Source organism: Mauremys reevesii, linkage group 1, assembly GCF_016161935.1.
Source record: "Mauremys reevesii isolate NIE-2019 linkage group 1, ASM1616193v1, whole genome shotgun sequence".
Classification (NCBI taxonomy): Eukaryota; Metazoa; Chordata; order Testudines; family Geoemydidae; genus Mauremys; species Mauremys reevesii.
This window is the reverse complement of record NC_052623.1, coordinates 144,750,648-144,775,707: the sequence shown is the minus strand read 5'-3', so window position 1 is coordinate 144,775,707 and position 25,060 is coordinate 144,750,648. Positions and strand designations below refer to the sequence as shown.

The following is a 25,060-nucleotide window of genomic DNA, read 5'->3' as shown; positions in this document are numbered from 1 at the left end:
GCCAAAAGAGCTTCCCGCACTGAATCTTCTCTCCAGATGGCAATGAGATCCAGGGTCTCAGCATGGCTCCAGGCAGCTGCATGAGGTATTTTGTGGGGCTTCTGGAGTGCTATCATGCTTGAATGCCAAGAATGCTGATACACTTGGATCCAGGAGCAAACGGGTACATTCTGGCTCTGTGCCAGCTTTCAAAGGACAGCTGGAGGGATAACATCCTGGGAACTTGACCCCAGAGCAGGGGAGGGAACACAGGTGAATGAACAGGTCACTAAGATTGACCTGCAAAGCACTGTGAGGTAGCCATTAGAAGCATGGAAACCCAGCCTGAATATTGTATAAACGTTATCAGAGGAATTTGCTAGTGTAGCAAGACTATTTACTTATAATTGAAAGTGCTGAGAAGCACTTTACATTGTTACTCAAAAGGGGAGGAGAAGAAAGAGGTTTGAGTTCTTGAACTTAATTGATGTAGTCCTAAACTTGTGTTGTATGTAGCATTAAAAATACAGTGTGGGTGGATGCTAGCTTTACAGTGCACAAACATTTTCATCTTAAACTCTTTGAGAACAGTACAATGATTCACTTACTATACATACTACTGTACAATGAATGACATTATGTTCCAAATTTCGGGAGGGCAACCCAGGCTCAGTAAATGATGAGACATTTTCTATCCTGTACATGTCGAGGCTGATTGTCTTGTTTTGTTTTTGTTTTTTTAACAAGGGGGGGGAATCTTTTCAATGTTTTAAATCAAGACCACACTGATGCATTTTCTTTGTAGCAAGAATAAACAGACTGTTCTCAACGATCTGAGGACACTTTTCTACTGTTTCAAAGTGAAAGTTGTTTGTTTATTTATACAATAAACAACATTTCTGAGGGTGATTGGGTAGGTTGAGGAAAGTGTAAAATTGTAACATTTTTCCCAGCAGAGTAAAAAATGAGCAATTAGATTAAAAAACAAAATGTAAAGCCTTGGACAATTACAATCGTCTAGTCTGAGACCATAGTCTCACTCCTTAGGTGACAGTGAAGAGGAATGAGGAAGCATACATAAAATAACCTACAGTTGTTTTTAGATTCACCGTAGCATCTGAGTGCTGCCTTTGCTATTCTGTCACATGTGCTATGGCATTTGGACAAAGGGGGCATTGTCTGGATCCATATCAGTTTTAGGTTGGGCTTCAAAACCAAGTTGGGATTCCACACTACTAAAATTTTTCATTCTGTTCTCACAAGATTTCTGCAATGTTAGGTATTCTCATGTGCACTTTTGACTACTGTGAAGCCAGGTAACAGCTGGGTTGCAGTTTTGGATCTGATGTGCACTGTAGGTGTGGGTTTGAATCTATGGATTCTAGTCAGTCTTTTCTGAAATATTAGAGTTCAGACTCAGGGTTCCGATTTTGATTGTTCTCTTTTAAATCTTCTCCTCTTCAGCAGGCAGGGTGCTATAAAGTTCTTAAGTACTCTAGCTTTACAGAATAGCTTTGAAAAAACAAGGCCATGCATAAAAGAGAAACACATAATTAATAATTATTACTGCCTGTTGTTGCATGGCATCAAGTCCCAGAATATAGCAATAGGGATATATTACCAACCACCTGCCCAGGATGGTGATAGTAACTGTGAAATGCTCAGGGAGATTAGAGAGACTATAAAAATAAAAAACCTCAATAATAATAATAATGATTAATAATGGGGGATTTCAGCTATCCCCGTATTGACTGGGTACATGTCGTCTCAGGACGGGATGCAGAGATAAAGTTTCTTGACACCTTAAATGACTGCTTCTTGGAGCAGATAGTCCTGGAACCCACAAAATTTAGTCCTAAGTGGAGCACAGGATCTGGTCCAAGAGATGAATATAGCTGAACTGCTTGTTAATAGTGACCATAACATAATAAAATTTAACATGCCTGTGGGGAGGACAGCTTCTCAGCTTGCAAAAGAGATAACTAAAAGGGGGATATGTTAGACGTCTATAAAATCATGACTAGTGTGGAGAAAGTAAATAAGGAAGTGTTATTTACTCCTTCTCATAGTACAAGAACTAGGGCCATCAAATGAAATTAATAGGCAGCAGGTTTAAAACAAACAAAAGGAAGTATTTCTTCACACGACACAACAATTGTGCTTGTCTGATATCCCTATCCCAACACTCCCTTCATCCCCCAACATAATTATTAATTGCAACTGACTTAGGACTGATGTATAGGGTCTAGGCAAAAACTGAAAAAGGAAAGTGATTGTGATGAATAACCTCTGAGCTGGCAGGCCAATCAGATCCTAAGCATTTTAGGATTTATTGCATTGGAGTTTTCCTGATTTACCTTGGAAACCAAAAAAAACTACTGGTGGAACAAAATAAATTTAGAAAATGTGGATTCTTATACCGCACATTTCTAAACCACTAGGCTGAAATGTTATGATATTTTCAGTGTCGGCATCCAAAAGTTAGCCAGTGAATTAGTGAAGATTAATATATGTTAAGACCAGAAGACACCACTGAATCATCAAGACTGACCTCCAGTTAAAAAAAGCCATAGAATTTCATCAGATACCTCTGTATTGAGAGCGATAATTTGTGTTTCACCGAAGTATATCTTCTAGAAAGGCATCTGACTTGACTTGAGGATTTCAAGAAATGTAGAATATAGCATTTCCCGTTCTAGTTGGGAATGGTTGAGCAACACGTTCTTAAAATAATAGTTCTTGGAAAGTGTCAATGTTCATAGTATGGAGGCCAAAACTTCTGGGCTTTGTACTGCTCCCTCATCAGATGTCATGTTTGTCCTAACTGAATAGCTTCCTCCCCCAATAGCACGTTCTGTAGTTAGCTAACAGAACAAGGGCATCTAATCCCTCCTCCTACTGTAACAATAAACTAATGATAGTTTCTTAAAGCTGTGGTTTTTATGTAAAACTATTTTAAATTGAAATAGCTAACTTCCTCGATTAAAAAATCTGATCTTAAGAGCAATTGTTCCATAAAGAAAACGTGAGATTGTATCCTGATATCTGTCACTAAACCAGATGTTTATCCAAGAAGTCAAATCTGTTTGTCTCCTCTCTGACTAGAATGCAGCTGTTTAAGTAATTTCCAAAGCAGTATCTGTATCAGTGGCAGACATCTGTGCTAGGAAAGCAATGTGCAGACAATAGTCTGTTTACAGAAGATAATCATTTCCACTCCAATACTATGCAGCGGTTTCAAGAAAGAAACTGCTACAGCATTAAATTAGGTTTGGGTGATGTGCACCCATCAGTCTTGGTCAACAATAGGTAGGAAAAGCACCAATGGGATCATTTCTTTTATGTAACAATTTTTTTTTAAATGCCAACTTGAGAGTTTCCCCTCCCCCAACTTGGAAATAAACAGATTGTTTTAAAAATAGAAAGAGCAGAAAAATAGCATTTAATAGAAAGAGCCTAGTTTTTATGATAGCACTGTGGGTAGTTCCTCGAAAGAACTTGTGAGCTGTAGATGACTCAATAGTAGGCAGCAGTTGTCTAAGCAGAGCACGCTAGAGGACTGGGACCATTTAGGGTCAGATTTTGTATTTAGGTGCCTAGGGAATGCAGATAGGCATCTAGTAAAATCCCACTAGATGTCTATCTGCATTCTTTAGGCACCTAAATACATCTAGAAATCTGGCCTCAGTCCCTACAAAATTGATGCCCCAGCATGACATTAGTTATGACATTAGTTAGTTAGACATTTTGGTTATGACGGAAAGTCAAGACTTTGGCCACTTACGCTCATTAAGGGTTCCATAGCACCTTTTGAAAGTCTGAAGCTAGGACACAGGAGTAAATTTTAACTTGATGTGGATAACTTTTAGAGTTGGTAGAAATTTCAAACAAAAATTTTCAAAGCTAAATATCGCCTTTATTTAAAACACTTGTGGAAAAATTAATTTAATGGAAAAACCCAAATATACCATTTTTGGCCAAAAAAATGGATGGGGGAGGATGAGAAAAAAAATCATTTCTTTCTAATCGTCTTGTGAAAAATACTTAATTTTTGACCACCTCTACTAATTAGTTTGCTTAGCTAAATTCCTGCTATATTTTCGCCTGAATGTAGTATAGTTCTTCCATTCCTGACTTAAGTTGCTGTGAGCTTTTCACACTGTTATGTTCCATCTCTGAAGTAGCTGGATTTCACTGTCAAGTGAGTCCTGATCATGGAAAAATTGTAAAGTACTTTGAGAATCTGTGGGATGAAACACACTCTCTATAATTATGCTAATATCAAGTTAAATAATTCTGAATTTATCTTTTTTAACAGTTGAAGGATTGACATTCAGTGCTGGTGATACAGTACAGTTATTATTCACTTATGAAAAAAATGAAGTTACTTTATCAGCTAATGGAACACTTACAAATACATAAATCTGTGTCATCTCATGTTCTTTCTCTTTTTTTTTCCTTCATAGGAAAGTCAGACCCAAATTTGGGGGTACTGTAGGTCTTCATCTCCTGTTTAGAAATCAATGCACATTACTGTCTTATACATAGACAAGAACTAATGTAAAAACCTTCTAGTTCTGTACAATCTTACAAACGTTACAGCTTAATATCAATGAGTTTACTGTGCATGCCACAGTGGAATAAATCTAATGTTACCACTGTGCATGCTTTATCAGTACGTTTACAAACCATTCTTACCAAATGTCTTGCTTTGTTTGAGCTATTAATTCCCAATTGATGGCCCTCATCCCTTCATAGACATAGGTGAATATCTGGACCTCGGCAAAGCCCTACTGAAATCAGTGGGTTGCCACACAGGTGCAAATATCCCCTTGACTTCATGTATTCTATTGCAGAATTCGGGTATATATTAGCAGCTACTTTCTAGCCAGAAAATTCATTCTCAAATGTGTTACTGATGTGTGTCACATTCACATTTTGTGATAATAGTCACAATTTCCAGTGGACAAATTTCTAGAGGGAAAGGAAAAAATCTGCAAAACTCAAGAGCCAAATACATCCATTACTAATTGTCTCCTGTAAAAGTTCTCACTTCAGCTTATCAGTATGAAACCATTGAGTATATTCATAATTTTAAAGTTGTGCATAATTGTGACTTTAGGCATCCCTGTATTCACACCCTATGAAATATGAAGTACAACTGTACAAAATATGCCATGTGAGGTATCTTATGAGGGCTAATAACATACTGGTTATTAATATCATGGGGAAAATGCATGTGTTAACATCACATGTGAAGTTATGAAATCCCTCTGTATGATGTTTATAGAACATGTTTAAGACCAGACAGGCTAGCCTATGTAAAGGTGATTAAAAAGGGCTATCCTAGACAAAGGAATATGGGTTTACCTCAATTTACATATTAGCAGTAAACAAAGCTATGAAGCTAAACCTGAGCGGAGTATCCTGAACACGAGAGACAGAGAGTTAACCTGGCTCCTGCAGCAGAGAGAGACACAGTAGGCTGTAGCCACAGGAGTCCTTCCTGACTTGTAAGACAGACAATCCCTTTGGGACTACAAGGCACACGGAGCGCCTCCATATTTATCCTTCACCTTAGGAGACAAAGGATCCAAGTGATTTGATCTCTGTGATTGGTCCTGGCCAGCCCAGTCAGTAAATGCTGGAAAGGAGACTTTGGGTGAGAGAAACCATCTTGAACAAAGACTGTATCTTCCTAGATTGTTTTAAACTTTTAGAGGCACGTTTTTTTCCTTTTTTTTTTTTTTGCCTGTAACCATTTCTACTTTGATATTTTTTACTTGGTATTGCTTAATCCATGCTCTTTTGTTAATAAACTCATTTTACTTTTACTACAAACCAATTCAGTGCTGTGTTTGAAGGGAAAGCTGTATCGACCCCCGTTAAATTAATAAGCTGTGATGTACTGATACTTTAACAGGGCAGTGAACTTAATATCTTCAGTGGTAGGGCATGTGCAATGCGGAGAAATATCTCTGAGGAACTTGTGGGATGGAGTTTGGTGAGGTTTGGGCTGTGAGAGCTTTGAGGAGTTTGCAGGTGAGGATGACAGATTGGTGTAGCAGGGAGCTCACAGTCTAATCTCCAGCAGAACACTCTCTTGCTGAGGCAGAGAGGTAACACAGTGGCTCACAGCTCTAGGGATCCCCTGCAGTGTGTTACAATAATATAGCCTGCGAGCTGAAATAAGTATATATAACCCAAACTCATCTGAAGATATTTCTGTATTGCTGAGCTAGGCATGCCATTGTGTTTTCCTTACCTTATGTAAATCACATTACTACTTGGAAACAGCATTTAGGAGTGTTTCCTACAGAACTTTTCAGAGGCTATAGCTAAGGTGAAAGGTGGTGAATTTCATTATCTTTTCATTAACTGTATTAAAAAAGTAGTGCTGTAGCAAACGATCCTAAAGGGTCTGCTTGTTCATGTTACATCTGTGTATTTCTCATGGGAACAACCAGCATTCCCTATTAACGAATCCACATCCAGTTACTACTTTTCCCTATTAAAGAAACATCCTAACTAACTTTGTCTTTCTATCCCAACTAGAGCTTGCTTAGACTGAAAAAAAAATCTTTTCTTCATCCTCAAAAAGTCTTTCTTTTTCACAGTTAAAGAGTAATGGAGCTTGTGAGACTTCTTGGATTTTATGTAGGCTTAGTGACTGTCATAGTTTAGACACTGCTATCTAAGGTACTCATCTGGCCCCTTGTCACCATAGCATCAGAGTACCGCACAATCTTTAATGTCATTATCCTCACAATAACCCTGTGAGGCAAGGAAGTGCAATTACCTGCCTCTCTGATTCTTGCTGTAGCTTTTTCCAGGGACTCAGGAACGGGAGAGTTCCTGTACCCATATAAATTCCATGTCTTCATTCAGCCAAAACTCACACTGAGTAAGGACTTCAGGACTGAGCCCAAGGATAGTACTGGGATGTGGAAAATACACCCACACATTTCTGAGACCTCTCAGTGTAAGCAGGGTCTACTGAATTCTTCCCTGACAGCTAGCTGGGCAGGGGAGAGATTTCAAGAGCAAACTGTATTTAAATGCAGCAAAGAGTCCCGTGGCACCTTATAGACTAACAGATGTATTGGAGCATGAGCTTTCATGGGTGAATACCCACTGCGTTGGATACATGCATCCAACGCAGTGGGTATTCACCCACGAAAGCTCATGCTCCAATATGTCTGTTAGTCTATAAGGTGCCACAGGACTCTTTGCTGCTTTTACAGATCCAGACTAACACGGCTACCCCTCTGATACTTGATGTATTTAAATGAACACACCTATTCTGCTTAGATATTCAGCAGATAGAGTGGTGTGCTGCTCAAAGTGATCAACTTTGGCTGGTGTTTGGTTACAAATCACCTCAGTACTGAATGCAGTACTAGTGAAATGCTGTTACCGATTATTGTGATTAAAGGGGTTCAGAGGTCATAGCAGAGGGGCAGGGAGCAGCAGAAGGTGAGTTGGCTGGAGAACAAGTGGCCAGCAGGGCAGTTGGCAGAAAGGGGCGGCGGGCGAGTGTCCAAGCAGTGGAGTGCATAAGGTGCCTCCTTACCTCCACCCAGGATGGGAGGTGAACTCTGCAGATGCACCTTTGAACTCTAGGTCTGCACTGACCAAGGACAGCAACTGTGAGTGAGGTGCAGAGAAGGGACCGGCACATTAAAGGGACGTTGAGGTTGCTGGACTTAAGAACCTGAGGGGAAAAGGACACTGCCCAACCTACTTGGGGGTGGGTCTTTTGCTCATAGTTTATGTTTATGAATCCCATTTGCAGTATTTTCCCAAATTAACGCCAAGTTACTTCCCTCCTTTTATTTATTAAAAGTTTATTTTCTACACTCAGACTCTATGCTTGCAAGTGGGGAAAGTATTGCCTCTCAGAGGTGCCCGGGGTGGTGTGTAATTTTCCCAGGTTACTGGGTGGGGGCTCAAGAGGGTTCTGTGTTGTATCGATGGAAAGGAACCCCTAGATATTGAACCCGGTCCTGGTTGCTCCTGGCTCCGCCTGGCAGAAGGGTTACATCAGCTCTTGCTGAACCCAGCACTTTGGTGCTCCCACAGCATCTTTGCAAAAGAAGCAAAGCTTACTGGCACTGCTTCATCCTTCCACTTATGATAGTTACTTTAGCTGCTACAGAATGTCTGGCTCTAACTCTTTGGATGACAAAAGGAGCTTATTCACTTATTTTTAAATGACTTACATGAAAATAAGATCCTTATTAAAGTTCAGCCATTGCTTCTCCAATTCCCCACCCAAAGTCCTCTTCCTATGTTTGTGCCATAATATCCACAGCAACTAATTGTGATATCACACACATAGGCTGTGACTTTAGATGGGAAATAATCCTGAGGAACAGATTAATTCCTCAGAAACAACAATCCAGTTGTCATGCATGTGGATTGGGGGGAGGGGGAAAAGCAAAAGAGAAAAATCACTACAGAAAATGTTTAGTGGAAGTTTTCTTAGGTAGACTGTTCATCAAATTTACCGTAAGGCATCAGTGGGTCTGTAGGTCTCAGCCCAATATGCTAATGGGTATTTACCCAAATGACACAATGTGGCCTGTTTTATTTCTGTTTCAGAAAGGCAAATGACAGGACCGCATCTGTGTTCAAATCAGCGCTAGGGCTGATTGACAGAGCTTTGAGGATGATCCCTATTTTTAGCTCAGGCTAAGGATAGTCTTGCTTTCATGAGCACTGAATTCTCTCTCAATTGACCAAATGCCCGTCACACTAGAAAGTCACCTGTTGTTGGCAAGGGTTTTTCAGTAACACTTCTCCCCTGATCTCCCTCCAGTGGTGCGGGAAACAGCTTGGCTGCTATTTTTGATTATTTAACACATATATTGTAATTGCCACTTGAGGTCAACCACATCAGGGACCCATTGTGTGAATTTCAGTACAAACTTAGGAAATGACAGAGTTCGGGGGAGGGGGATTCATCACTATTACAGAAAGCATGATAGAGGCAACAGCCCAATCAATGGAGCCTAAATGCTTTTGTGAATCTGGGCTAATGTTCCACCACGTGCATGCTATTCCACCTTTAACAGCATTGAAGACAGTTCTGTCCCATCTGCATTACCAGTCATAATGCATTCAACAATCAACACCAATTGAGGAAGGTTCAGGAGGAATCTATTGCTAAGAATTGGCAAGTAATGGGTCATCATACAAGTGAGAGAATTTAATGGTTATGAACATGACTACAGACGGCAGTAATTCACTTGGCAATTCACTTTAGTTAGGATTTGAATACCTGTTACTTCTACTGCCTAAAACCTCAATTTCCCAATGAGAAAAACCCATTTTCTAACCAGCTCTAGTCTGGTTTTTGTAATATGGAAAAAAATATCCACTAGGGACAAGGATGAGACCAAACTCATTTTCAAATTCCCCCTCTACTCCAGTTTTCTAACTTTATTGAAACTGTCCAACCATCCTCAGCCCCAGTGTCTGCCAATATAAGATATAAATGAAGAATGTAAGGCTATCAGGATGGAAATCACTGGAAAACTGGACAAGGGATATTCTCTAAATTCATAGTCTACCAAATAAGTAAATCTTGCTGTGGGGGAGTTCAAAGTTTAGAAAGAGGTTATGATTTTTTATGTCTGAGAGGTAGTAGTACCTTACTGGGCCCTGCAGCAAGCAGTCAGAGACTCTGCCATGGGTCTTTGTCATGGAGGTTTGTCTTTGTGACACTGAAAATAAAGAATGTTGTTTAAAAAGAGTTGGTTGGCTGCCTGTGAACATCTGCTTTGCAGCAGGCTGGGAAAACTCTTGGTCAAAATGAAGGACAAAAGTCTAGCTTGTTCTCTTTCCTTGTAGGGCTACACTTCTTTCTTTTCTATTATTAGGCCCCAGGTGTAGTAGTTGAAAACCTGACCAACACTTGAAAGGCAAATAAACTAATTCTGTGGTCTTTTGTCAAGATGGTATCAGTATAATTACTTTATTCTGCCATTCAAGTAACTGTTCAGCTTACCTTTGTTAGATGCTGCACATTCCTTCTACAGTACCTATAAAAAGACATCTGAAATCACAGTGGACTCACTATAGTATCCTGCTCTGTTTTTTTAAAAGTATGAGAACTGGCAACAAAGAAAGCGACAGTGGGTTGGGGCAGTTACGTGTAATTGGTTAGGATTTATGGTTTAGCTCATTCATGAACAATGGCAGATTGTCCGGTGTTGAGGTGCAGGGATTTATAGCTGATGTAAATTGTGGCACAGTAGTTACTGTATAGGCCATTAGAAAAACAACTAACAGCATGGTTGGGACTTAGAATCACAGGATGTCAACAAGGACAGAAATCCACTGGTGGATTTTTATAATGCTACAACTATCTAGGAGAGGCATGTGAGAACATCGTTCAGGACGAATCTTTGATATGTTTTGGAAACAATAACTTCATTAATGAAAATCTTCAAATCCTGTCATTATTATTTGTAACCCTTAGATATGTAAAAATGGAATGGCTACATCACCTGACTATGACAATGAAATAACATCTCTTATGTTGAAACAAATCTGTTTACTCCAAAAAGTAGCCAACAAAAATGATGCTTATAGAAAGCAGAGCTGGGAGACTATTGCGATACATGAGTGACTAATAAACAGAATGAACTTCAATTTGTGATTAAACAGAACTCACTGTGGGAGAAGCAGCCATGGCAACTAGATAATCAAACCAGAAAACATAAACAATGACATGACCCAGGTGACCGATTCTCAATATTTAATACTCAAAGATATAGGCAAAAATAGTCAATTGCTAACAGCAATCAGATTTTTCAAAAGTCTGTTTCCAGACACTTCTAGAGCACTAGTTTCACTGAGTAAATTGTTCTTTAAAAGCTATTCCCCTGCCTCTATTCAAGATAGGCCGTGCCTAGAATCACATGTGCATGTCTGGAACAGTTACCTGGGCTTTCTTCTAGATATGGTCCCAGTCACCATGTTTGGCCCTGGATTTGAGATCAGATTCAGCCTTTTAGCTCAGCCTACCATGGAGACATACATAGCAGCCTGGAAGTTCAGATCGAAGAAAATATAATTTGTCCAATCGCCCCTATCTCTGTATGGAATTAGCAAAAGCTAAATGTTAAAGTATCCTGTGTACAAGTGTTAATACAGTTATAGACCATTCATGCCATTCTTTCCTCTTCCTTCCCCTACATCTCTCAAGCCTTGTCTTGTCTATAGGCTGACCCCAATTTGTTGTCTATATTTACAGCTAAACTGTGGTCAGTACAGGTGCAACTAAACTGACTGACAACAAAGGGATGCTGAAGAAGTTCTCGCCTAGGATGGACAAGGCCTCACTTTCACATGAGCAGACACACTATCCCGGTAATTCCATTTTATCTTATGTCCCAACAAATTAGTTAAATCAATCACATCATGAGTTTGTGGGATGAAGAGCGAGAACTGAGTGGAGCAATTCACAGAGGAGAATCAGCCAACTGTGTCTAACTATTTCAGGACTTGGAAATGAAGTTCAAAGGGAAAGGCTTAGGTTCCAGCTGTTGTCCCTCTGTGGACCATTCCAAATCCCAGAAGAAAACAGCTTTATGAAAATTCATCTTTTGGGAGAAGTTGGAGAGAGAGACATACTATATTCTGTATAATAAATTATGAATGGTGTGGAGATAACATAATATAAGACCCAGGGGTCACCCAATGATATTCATAGGAGGCAGATTTAAAACAAATGAAAGGAAGTAGTACTTCACACAATGCACAGTCAACCTGTGAAACGGGACTTTGTGAAGGCCAAAAGTATAACTGGGTTCAAAAAGAATTAGAGAAGTCCATGGAGAATAGTTCCATCGATGGCTTTTAGCCAGGATGGTCAGGAGTGCAACCTCATGCTCTGGGTGTCCCTACGCCTCTGACTGCCAGATGCTGGGACTGGGCAACAAAGGATGGATCACTTGATGGCTGCCTGGTTCTGTTCATTCCCTTTGAAGCAGGGATGCCTAACCTATGGCCCGCAGACCATACACCCACCAGAGCATTTCATAAGGCCCAATGCCAGCTTCAACTAACAGCCCGTTCATTTGTGTTTTGTCATCATGTTTACATCATTTTAGTTTACACTGTGTAAATAGACAATATTGTACATAGTTTGTTTCTATCTAAATATATATAAAACAAGCTGAACTTAAAATATAAATCAATAGAGGTGACTTTAAATCTTATTAAAATATGTAGAATCTGTTTGTCCCACATAAGGTTGTGCTTAGGTATGTGTGGCCCTCCTGTGTAATAAAGTTAAGCACCACTGCTTTGAAGCACCTGGCATTGGCCACTGTCAGAAGACAGGATACTGGGCTAGATGGACCATTGGTCTGACCCAGTATGGCCGTTCTTATGTTCTGCTACTGTGCATCTGAAATTCTTTTCCAAACTCAGCCTATTGTTCTCTGTTTTTCATCACATGATGAACATTAATTACCAGTAAATGGAATGGATGGCTGCTGTATTTCAGCATTCCACCAGCGCACTATTTTCATTTGGATAACTTATTTTCTGGGGTATTAAGATAAGCACATAATTAATAAAGCTGCCCAGAATGGGCTGAGTTGAATTCAGATGATGGAAAGTACTGCCATTTCTGTCAAGTACGAAGCATTCAAGCTTTGAAAGATGAAAGACAGCCTGAAAAATCCATGTTTGAGCTCAAATCTAGGGGTTGGAGTGCTGATGTTCTCCAGAAAACTAATCCCCAGCACTTTGTAGAAGAGTCTAGGTGTAAAGGGAAATTAGGGGGAAAGCAAGGCTTATACCTCTACCTAGTTTCAGAACAATGAAAGATTAAGAACTTTCCGAACACATTTTTTAATAAAAAAACTAGTACTATTATAAAGCAAAAAACTGCAGACATATATGACTTAGCTTTTTTTTAAAAAAAAAATCTTAACTGCTTCCACATATCTATTTATATTTTTGTTGTTACTGTAGCTTAGAGGCCTTTACCACTAGTGCTTAGTGCTGAGCAAACATATAAGAGTCTCAAAGAGTTTACAGTCTAAATACAAAAGATGAAAGGAAATATTCTCCTCCTTATAAAGGGAGAAACTGAGGCACATATTCAAAGACTTGCCCAAAGTCATATAGAAAGTCTGTGGCATAGTCAGGATCTGAACCCACCTACATCCCATTAAGTGCCTTCATCATCCTTCCTCTCATTTATTAAGAAATACAATAAAATATTTAATTAGGTAAAATAAAAATGTGACCTGACTGAATGTCTCTTTTAATTTGAAATGGTATATTTTAAAATGAAAAGAATTTGGAAATTTTCATTCTCTCTTGCTAGACACATCACCCCCCACCCCCTTTGGAACTAGCTCTCATTCATGGCCTATGAATCCTGAATTTGAAGTTTGCATCATATTGCAAAGCCTTTCCTGTTCACGCAGGGCAAACATTATTTTGTTTCTGGTTCACTGGCAGGTGCCTTTAAATATAGGGTGGGACAGTTTGTGGGCTCTATATACTTTAATAAATATGCTCTATTGAGTACAACAGTAAGTTGCCATTGGATAAGACAGTAAGTAAATGTACAATGTATTAAACAAATAATGACACTCTGAATCAGGTCTCCTTTCTTCTGAACAACGTAGCACTGAGTCTTATTCACACTGCGTGAAATTTAGGCTGCATGAGGCCTATTCACCTGTTAAATTCCACCTACCCAGAGGGCTTCACATGCCCTTAAGTAGGGTATAGAGTTTGCAAATGTCTTCTGAACAGGCGTAAACTTCAGCCACTGCTGCAAGTAAATTCTGTGTGATTTTTTTTTAAAACTTGTCACTCTATTTAAAATGGTACTGACAAGAAAGTAAAAAAGTGGAGGGAAGTGCCTAAATCTCATTGGCTTTAAAGGGGACTTAAGCACCTAATTCATTTAGGTGCTTTTGAAAAGCTTAATCCTGTATAAAAAGTAATGTGCTTTTTTTTCAGGCACTTACAATTTTATAACTGAAAGTATTCTCCATCAGGAACGAGAGAGAGCAATAGGAACTACTGTTATGAGCCTGCGTCCATTCTGGCCTTATCAAGCCTGTTCTCCTGGATAGCACAGGCAAAAGAATGTCACACAGAAATTCCTGAATCAAGATGACATCTGGTAGTTGACCCAAAGAATAGTTTTTAGACAGACATCCAATTAGATCCATTACTGGCACTGCTTCTTCCTGTCATTCCCTGGAGCCATTTTAAAAATAAAGCAAATGTAGTTTAAAATCTTTTAAGCATTTTCAGTTACCCTTTGCACTTGGACCTTTTGGTGCAAAAGGACGAACCTGTTTGTTCAGAAGAGCGCAGCTGTTCACACTCAAAATGTAGAAAAGAGTTTGTTACTACTGAACAGCAGAACTGTTTGTTTCCAGTTTAATTTGCAATATGTACAGGTGCTTGAGGTAAATAAAACAGTTCTCAGGAGCCTGACCACCCATGTGCTTAATGGAGTTCATCTTCTTGTAAGATGAAGCAAAATTTTCCATGGTAGCATAAACTGATAGGACTTTGCAGCAATTCACACACAGCTTTTTTATGAATGAGAGACACACCTCATTGTCCCTTGCCTTGCACCTTGTGTAGCAGCCACTTACCCCAACTCAGAACGTCAGTGTAAATTGCTATGAGTGTGCAAGTCATGAAGAATAAGGCCCTGAAAGTTTAAGGACAAGTAACTGCAGCAGAGCTGCTAATCCCCCTTGAGAGGATGGGCTCATGTCCAATTACAGTTTTTTCAAGGCAGCTGGGAAAGCCATTATACCAAGGGCAATCAGAATGGTGCAGCAGTGATAATCCTGAAAGCATTTAGGAAATCTTTGATTAAATGATATACTGGGCAAAGAATAAAATTGCTTCTCTATCTGGAGGGCTGCATGGTTGGTTTTTAATTAAAATGAATTAATATGGTGTTCTCATTTGTAAAATCAAAATGAAAGGGAAAAAAATAAAGCAAAGGCATTTAAGTCAGGAAAACACCCATTGATTTTTTTTCTCTTTTTTCCTGATTGTTGCTGCTCTGTTATAAAATTCCTTTGTTTCCTAGTGTAATCAGGTTGATTAAAATCCTGTAAAGAATTAAACAGCTGCGCAAACCTCGAAACCTACACTGGAATGTCTCTTCTCCAATGTGTGTGCGCATTGTCTTTTCAATTGCTTTGTTTTAAATTATTCTTTTCCCATTGTTGCCTCTGGAAGCCTATTACTAGCTTTATTAAACCAAAACCAAATAAGTGCATGGATAAAGACGCACTGATTGCCTCAACACATGTTGTTCTTGCAAAGATGATTGTGCTTGCATTTCTAAACTGCTGGCTGCTGCTGAACTGAAAACAAAACCAGTAAGAAAATAAAGCCCTGCTGAACTAAAAGAAAATGCCATATTTTCCCTCTATTAAACATTGAATAGTTATTAAGGCCCAGACCAGCTAGTCCAAACTAAGGGACAAAGTGGTGCAGCATAACTCTAGAGCTACCCAGGAGTCTTCCCCGTGCTCCGGGGAGGGAATGGAACCGTGCTGGGTCTATGCTGCAATGCACAAGGCAGGGGAGGTAATATATTTTATTGGCCCAACTTCTGTTGGTGAGAGAGACGAGCCACATAGCGCTCAAAAGCTGCTCTCTCACCAACAGAAGTTGGTCCAAGAAAAGATATTACCTCACCCACCTTGTCTGGCTAATATCCTGGGACCAACATGGCTACAGCAATGCACTAGCACAGCTGAACCACTGCATGAGTTGGGGGGAGTGGCGTTAAGTCCACTCCCCCTCCACTCTCTACTGCCCCTTGTCATCATCTGTGTGGGGGAGGAGGTGGAGAGAACATAGCAGTTCTATGGATCCTGCTACACCTGGCCTGCTGGAAGTTATTTCACAGAGCACCTAACTCCCTTGCCAATGTACAGGAGAGGCTATAAATTAGGCTCTAAAATAGCATTAAAGGTATGAAATCAACAGTTGTAAAAGTGTCTCCATTTTGAGCATTTTCTTTATCCCAGAGCTTTAGGAATCTTTCAGCTATGCTGGGCCCAGGCCATTGAGTGTCTCAAAGATGAAGACCTTTAACTTGACTCATTGTTTTATGGGAAGCCCGTGCAGAGAGGGGAGGGTGGGATGAGGTTCTTGCAGTAGCCAGTGTTGCTGAGGAGACATTCTACATCATTCTGGATTAGTTGGAATATCCCTGATGGATTCGTGCCCAGGTATTTGTAAAGGAACCTAGGGTGGCTAACACTGCTATCCTCAAAGAGTGATAAACCTCCCACTTAATTCTGTGGGAGAAAAGCTAGTTCAGTGCTGAGCCCTTTTGAAAATCCCACCCATACTGTAGAGATAGGATAGGATTTTCACTAGCATCTAAGGAGGTGGGGTCCCTGAATCCTATTACAAGTAGAAGTTGAGCACCTAACTCCACTAAGTACCTTTAAAATTTCCACCCATCATCTAAGCAACTCATTCTGATCTCAGTCATCTGTGCATCAGCTTGCGGTATGTAGCCATTGTTATGGTAGTACCTTCAAATGGTAGTTAAGGCTGTAAGATTGTTCCCGTGGCACATCAGTGGCTCTCTCTTGTATTCTAACTGAACATTGCCTACACATTCTGGTAATCCTGTGCTAATCTTGAACTTGATGTTAATTTTGAACCATCATGTGCTAATCTTACTAAACTGTTGTTGTATCATGCTCCCATATTAATATCCATACCGAATTCTAAATGTTCAGATGGGAGTGCTTCTCAGCTTTGGTGGAATTCTTCACCCAGTAACGTTGTGTGCTCAAATATTCAGTTTCAAAACCTCAAGTCAAGCAAAATACAAACCTTTTTCATAAGGAGCAGAGGTTTCAGTTATGTCATCATAAATGAGTGATGCTAGGACATGCCTGAGAGAAGTGAAGGGTTTAATTTAAATTATCTAGTTTCCAATATTGTCTCTGATGCTGTTTAGTTTAAATTTACCAGACTCCCTAACAGCAGACTATGTACATTATAAGTCTTACTGAGTGCCACAGTTGGGTTAATTTTTGTGCAGCAAGCTGGAATGTGGGCAATAAACTGTCTGTTACTCTCATGTCTTTGATTTTGATGTGGGAAATTAATGACAGTATTTATATGCAGGAACCTTTTAATGGCTATCATGAATGACAAATGTGGTTAAAGTTGATAGGCATATTAAGCACCCTTCATTCAGGCAACATGGAAGGAACAATTAAATGCCCTTTTGCGGGGTGATAGATGAAAAAATAGAAGCCACCATCCATAGCCTGGACAGCGTGCCAGGGTCTGAGATGCTAGCCATGTGGACCAAGGGACTTCCATGCAGACTGACTGCCAAGGCAAGGGCTGGGGGATTGATTGGTTGCATGCATGTCCCAGTATTTGTAAGAGAGAGCGAGAGCACAACCAGAAAACCAGCAGACAGGGAAAGAAGTGGTGGAGAGCATGGTCCTGTGGGGAAGCAGAGAAAGAAGTCCTTGGAGCACAGGACTTCCTAGAAACGCAGACTTGGAAATTGTAAACAAGGAACCTACTTTCTGTTTGTTCTTACTGTGTTCATGGAAACAAGACTTTGTGTGCATTCCTTGTAAACAAACAGGATTGCACCAAAGAAATACCTAACTTGGTTCTCCTCCTAACCTGGCCCGGTGCCAATATTGACTAAACACATGGGCCAAAAAAGGGCAACATTATAGTCTAACAGAACATTTAAAAAAAATCTCTGGTGTAAATTGATTTGTCTTCCACATTTCCGGAAAAAAAATGTTTTATTCAATGTTACTTTGAGCACTTTCAGAGCTTCCAAGTGACAGGATATATTATATGCTTCTACATTTAAACCTCTGCTGCTTACTGGACCAACGGGGACCATAGACCACCCAATATTAACCATCATTGTCGTTTCATATAGCAGGAGGCTGGTTACTAATCTAAAATTTGGGGTAAAAATATGCCTAAAAAACACTTTTGAAACTTTTCTTTTCTTTCTTATGTATACAGGGCTGACTTTTTTTACTCTCTGTCTGTCCAAAATATCAGTTCAAAAAGCAGCTAGGGACCTGCTGAATTTCCACATCACGTTTTCTGAAGCCTGTCTTCATTAACTTCAAACAAATTGCTATATAAAAATATATGTTCTAATAAAAAAAATCCAAATGATGGTCTTCCTGCTGGGACTGCTTATGGATGATTAATATTATACCATAACTGTTGCTGTGATCAGATTACTGTAACACATTACCTAGATTCTTTTCAACTGCCAGCTTTGATACAATTAATAAAACATGGTGCTGTGTTGGCAGAATCGCTTGGGACTCTCTCGTTCTGTTTTTTTTTTTAAATAAATATATATTTATTTAAATTTGATAAAATTATCTGATTACTGAAGCAGGCTCCTACCATACCAGATAAGCAGTGGATTGCTCAAGGCATTTTTAATCATAGTTTTGCACTAGGGGGGATGTTCCTAGCTCTTGGAAGCTCAGCAAATCAGGTAGTTTGTCAACTGTAAGGGCCCTAATCCTATATCAATATCTGGTGGTGTGTGTGCAGAGATCCATTGAAAGGTGTCCTGCTCACCACAAGCTCACAGACTATACCCAGCTGTTTCCAAACATACATTATATTTCTATTGCAATTTAACTATTCTCTTTTGACTGCAAAGTAGACTTAGATGAGATCTAGATCAAACAATAGAAAAGGGAAAAATCTGAGTATGGGTCACAAATGATCATATTAAAAACATTTTGGAAAAGTTCTATTGAAGTGGGGAGGGACAGAGTGAGTTAGTCTAAGTCACTTTTTTTTTTAATACTGAGTTGTTGCATCTTGTTTTAAATTAGCCCCTGATCCTGTAAATATTGATGCACATGGCTAGTGCTATGAACTTGGTAGGCATATAAAGCTGTATGGCAGTGCACATGTGTGTCTGCAGGACTAGAACCTTAGACTAAGATTCAGGCAGAGACTGTCCTACTACATGTGATTAGCACTGAGCACAATGGGAGGCTGATCCTGATTGGAGCCTTTGGGCACTACCATAATAAACCTAATAAACAGTAGCCTTGAAATCCAGGTATCACATAGCCATGGAGCCATGTATGTTCCTTATTACATTTTACAAATATTAGATATTACACATATGACATTTTATCATTGAAGACAGCCAGCTTCTAAACTCCTTTGGCCATAAAGTGCACACAGGAAAATTCTTAATCAATGTTTTTTTTTATTGAATGATTGCACTTAAAACAGGGAATACAATAGACTGACCAGCAAAATGAAAAAACATAATCAGAAAAGGCTTTTTAAGTCAGTGGCTCTGCCCTTGAGTCATCGGATTTTATTTCTTTTGAGATTATATATTTCACAGTAATGTAATATATAATATACCCTTGATGTGTGTGACCAGTTGAACAATACTTCATGAAAAATTATACATAACTTTTTAAATATTTTATAAATCAGATATTTAGCATATACATTTTATTCCTAATTTTAGAATGTAAAAGTTCACCCACACAAGGTGAAAGATGGAATTTTTATAGGTGCTGGGTTTAAACTAACCAACCATTCTCTACTCCAGCTCAAAGTGCAATCACTTATACACCAGAGTAACTTTACATGGGTGATTAGTACAACTGTGTCTTCACTGGGACTACTCATGTGCGATGCTACTTGTACACGTAAGACGCTGCTCCTGCAAAGGCTTATGCACATCCATCACTTTCCACACTGAGTAATCCCAGTGAGATCAATAGAACTACTCATAGTGTGTAAAATTTAAGGTGTGCACCTTTTCAATTCTTTTCAAAGATCAGAGCCCAAATGTGCACTAGCAAAAAAATGTTTCTTTTTGTTTTTTATGGAACAAAAGAAAATCTCTTCAAACTCACACATTACAAAACCTTTTGCATGTGCACTGTACGTGGCAATTTTTCCCACTTATCCTGACCTGGAGCCTAACAGTTGAACATTGGATGAACAAACATATTAACAATGATATTCATTTAAATTGAAAAGAACACTAATAGGACCTTTTCCAACCTTCCCAGCGCTGGAAGTATAGCAACATCTGTTGGTAGGAGAAATGCACTGATTTTTCAATATTCTCCGAAAACTTACCCAGAAGTGCAATTTAGAAGATGCAGGAACTAAATATTTTTGATAAAGTCATTTGGCAGGATAGACATAGTTGGTGAACTGACAATATTACACTTGTTATAGCAAGACACTGGTGATACACAGGCACAATAGGAAAGCAGATCAGAGCTATAAAATGGACTACTGAGATAGCGGTAGTGAGAAGAGACTTCATGAGGCATTATTATGATTTTAATTATCTTTGGTTAACATATGTCTAAGAATGCATTTAATTATTTTGTTCTGCTTTCCTGTGAGCATTAGGCAAACAAAAGAAATTTACCAGACTCCCCAGCAGCAAAGAAAATCAACTGTTGCAAAACTGTTTTTGCATACTCTAGAGATAAGCCTGGTCCCATTTATGCAAGTGTAAAAACTCCTACCGACTTCAATGGGGCCAAGATTTCACCCCTGAACTTTAAGCTGCTTATTCAAAGTGACCCTAAATAATGTCAATATTCGTGTCCTGAGCATGAATGTATTCAATAGTCAATTAACTAAAACCAATAACTTAACAGCAACTCTATCATGCATGTAGTTCCATGTAATTCAATAGGACTTACTCAAACAAGGAGTCCTGGTTTCTGCAATTTAAGGCCCCATAAGAAATACTGGCCATCTTAATGACATCTTTGGCAAATAACTTCAGAAAAAAAATTACTACTGTACACTTCAGTGGCAAAGAACTCAGAGGTAGTTGGCAAATGTTTTTTTTCTTCCTGAAGAAAATTGACTTTTTAGTGAAATATTTTGTCTAAAAAAATTTTGATTCAGAAATGCTGTTGCAGTGCCACATGGGAGATGTAGTTCAGGTCCCTCATGCCCCCAATTCTCCTCTATAGTCTGGGCTTCGTGGGCATGCTACATTTCCCCAGTGTATCACCTCCCTTCATAAGAGGCACAGAAAACAAGACAACTGTAATGAAAAATTTTATTCAATATTTAATATTGGATTTTTGACTAAAGCCAGTTTTGCTGGAAAAATTTAAATCAGCCTTACTCAGTAACCTCTACTCCCTGTTTTTACACTGATAATATTTTTTTAAAAGCCAAGCCATTTAAAGGGGAAGATTTTTTTAAAACTACTACAGTAAAACTTCTATCAATGTGAAATTAAGCCCTGTACAGTATACCTAAAACCCACCTCTATATATTTCCTTGGGCAAGAGGTTATTTTTGTTTGCTTTTCTTTCCTAACTACTACATAATATAGCTTACCACAATAGAAAACATGCTTTTATGAACATCAGTGGAAATCAGATGAAGAACGTAATTGCCTGATTACATACCACATCTGGAAAGTTGACTGCATCTGAATCTCTCTTTTGAGGCAAACAGGCCAAACATTGTAGATGCTAAGTTCTTGAGTCACATCTCCCTTTCCTAATGGATACAGGTGGATTTCACCCCTGTGCAGAAGGCCAGTACAAGCAGAAGCAGTGATAGCTCATTGGGGGCCCTAAGCAGGAATATTTTTCCCCACACACACACAAACACACACACACACAACAAGTACTACTAAAGTGAATAGGGGGGCCTCTTGAGCTGCTTGAAACCCTGAGCAATTGCTTAGTCCACTTATGGCTATCGCTGGTACTGAGTACAAGTCTGTGTGTAACCAACACACCTTCTGGGTGTGGTGTTCTGTCCCATCTAGTGGCACCGAGACCACTTATAGAGAGATTAAGGAGTCTGCTACAGCCTTAGCTAAGTGCTATATGGCTTTTAGCTCATGTGGTAGAGACTCCTGCACTAAGCTCCAGAAGCCCCACGTTCGATCCCGCCCGCCAACGACCGGGGTCTGTCGGTGTTACATGTGCACCACATACATCTCATGAAACCCTAGCCCATGGGGCTCAAGTGGGACTTAGGTAGTGCATGGAGCTTTCATGAGATGTGAATGGTGCAGCCTCCTTGTTCAGGCCCTGTATACAAGAGTGAAATACACCCCATGTGTGTAAATGTGTGCCTGTTAGGTACAGGAATCAAGACTACACATAATAATGCAGTTATTCTAGTGTTTCCCAATGACAGAGATTCCCTGCCCTAGCCCCATTTCCACTCATGGATTTTCGCCATATGGTGCTACAGATGCCCTCCAGGTAACGCAACCCCGACTTACGGAAAAAGTTCTGGAAGTTAGAAACTGGTGTTTCGTTTGTTTGGTTGTTTTTTTGTTGTTTTGTGTGGGGGGGGTAATTGTCAGGTAAACGTTCCCAACTTATGCAAAATTTGAGTTACGCAAGGCATTCCTGAATGGAACCCTTGCGTAAGTCAGAGAGCATCTGTATTAAGGCACTCATGAAGAACACCCAGGATTTGACAAGTAATCTTTGTGTTTAGTCAATGTGGATGGAAACAATGAGGAGCCTCCAACCTCAGGCATTGATCTAACTTCTTAAATTGAATTTATATAAGATCTAGTGTCTTAACATCATGCAAAATCATTTATGGCATGCTGTGCAATGACAATGCATGTTATCAAAATGCTGTATTGCACAGGAGATCAGCGCTGGCTTCATAGCAGTTCTCATGAACTAAAGAAATCTGGAAGGACTGAATTTTGTATGGGAACATTTTGCTAAGCCCTCCTGCAAAGCAATAGATTAAAATTGGATTTTACCATTTTGCTCTTGCTAAACTATAAATCAGGAAGTAAAATGAGTAATGGCAGCAATCCATCAACAGCAATCCAATCATGGAGTGTCAATTTTTTCCCTGAATCCTCTCCTTTCTCTTGTCCAATTTTTAAAGCTTCCAAACCATAAACAGACAATGATTAGATCTGTGCAGGTCACCTAGCCAGATGATGAAGATGCATTAAAAAAATAAAACCTCTCTATATTGCTGAATGTTGCTCTGAAGCTGTAGCAGTGGGTTAGAGTTCAGAAACAGCAGTTTATATATATATAAACTCTCTTGGCACTGGATTTAAAAAGACCATCTACCATAGCCGACAGGATTCTGAACCTCTATTCATGGTTGAATTTACTGGGCAATTGAAAGCTTTACGAAACTCCTCGAAGTTGCTCATTGCACCAATAACTCTAAGGAAAGAAACAAAACACAACATCTGAGTTATTTGAAATTATACATCCCAGATCCTGCAGATTCTGCTGAACTTTAAAGTTTCAGATTTTTTTCTATTTGTGGAAGTTATATTTTCTGTTCTCTTTATTCTCAGGCATTGGAAAAGTTTTGAATTTCAAGGGAAGTTTTCCTCTAAGTTAACATAGGGCCAACATTGTTTTACCCAAAGCATTGAGAAGGACCTCACTCTGCAAGAAACTCCAGTGAAGTCAGGGGGCTTTTGTAGAATAAAATGCTATTTTACAAAGTAAAGGTGTCCAAATCTAGCTCTTAGCATTCAGGAAAGGTGCCAGATTAACAGGCTAATGGAATGAAATTTGTCTTTTATCACTCAACAAACAAGTGCACAGGGCTGGCCTTACCATGCGGCAAACTGAGGCAGCCGCCTCAGGTGCCAGACTGGGGCTGGAGGGGCACCACTAGGACCCAGGTTGTAGAAAATTGTGTCTGTTGCTGGTGCATATGTAGTCTCTCTGCTCTAGATGCACAGAGATGGTGGAGTGCTGTCCTGGACGAAGGAGGGCACAAGAGATATAACAGGCAGGCAGGAGAAAAGATGAGAGGGAATAACAGAAAGCAGCAGGGAGAGAGAGGAGGGGGAGCCTCTTATGTACCTCTCTAACACCCCCAGGAGCCTGGACTGATTAACACCAGCTTCTCAGGGAGCTTCCTGTTTCCTGCTGCTTCCCTGCTTCCCACTTGAGGAGAACAGGCAGTCAACTGAAGTAGTAGGAGCCAGTTAGGCCCTTAAGATGCTGATATCTTCCCTCACTCAGGCCCTGCTACCAGCTTGCTTATTTGTCCCCTTCAATTGAGTGTTGAGAGCCACTATAGCTGACACAGAACAGCAGTCATGAATGAAAGAAGAAAACGCCCCTCTGGGGCAGCATTCAGAAGAAGAAAGAAAGCAAAGGAAGCTTTTCTATCTAAGAAGGAAGGAGCTTCTGGCCCCAGTGAGGATGTGAGAGGTGAGGAGATGCCTGAACTTCCAGGTAGTCAGAGTGCAGCATCCATATCTCCATCTCAAATGGATGTATACATGCACATTCCTGAAGAAAAGTGTAGATCAGAGAAGAGTGTGGTGGAGGAACAAGAAACAGCAGCTGCTGAGTTTAGTTCCTTAAGTCTAGATGATCCAGGACTGTGGACCCACTTGAGCAGTAGCCTGAGGGACTTCCTTGTACTGCATGGGCCACAGCAAGTGAAAAACTTCATGTTCCCCAAAGACAATGAAAATAGAAGTTTCCATCCAACACATTACTGGTGTGAAATCCCCAGTGGTGACAAAGTGGAGAGGCCATGGCTTATGTACTCAAAAACCCAGAATGCTGCAGTCTAATGTTCCAGCCACATTGGGTTCTTCAGGAACAAAGGACTGGAAAAATCTGGCTAGAAATCTGTAGTGCCATGAGAAGGCAGCAAATCATCAGAGAGCATTCCATAGGTGGAAAGAGCATGAGATGAGACCAAGGTTAAAGGCCACCATAGATGATCAGCATCAAGAGAAGATTGCATCAGAGTCTCTTTACTGGCAAAATGTTCTGAAAAGCCTCATTGCCATTGTGAGAATGCTTGCTACCCAAAACCTAGCACTGCATGGCACTTCAGATCAGCTGTATGCGACAAACAATGGAAACTTCCTTGAAATTGTGGAGCTGATGGCTGAGTTTGATGCTGTACTCCAGGAGCATCTAAGAAGAGTCACCACCCAAGAAATGTACACACACCACTACCTTGGAAAAACAATTCAGAATGAGAACATACAGTTATTGGCAAAAAACGCCAAACAGAAGATTGTGGC

The 25,060-nt window shown here is 39.8% G+C and overlaps 1 protein-coding gene across 2 annotated transcripts in view; it reads right to left on the bottom strand.

Moving 5' to 3' along the window:
- Positions 1-19,277: 19,277 nt before the first annotated feature.
- PHEX (phosphate regulating endopeptidase homolog X-linked) overlaps positions 19,278-25,060 on the bottom strand; it is a 133,641-nt gene continuing 127,858 nt past the window's right edge. For both annotated transcript variants that reach the window (XM_039520930.1, XM_039520932.1), the window contains one exon: positions 19,278-23,216. In XM_039520930.1, the coding sequence (XP_039376864.1) occupies positions 23,114-23,216 (103 nt within the window). In that variant the 3' untranslated portion in view covers positions 19,278-23,113. The remainder of the gene's footprint in view (positions 23,217-25,060) is intronic.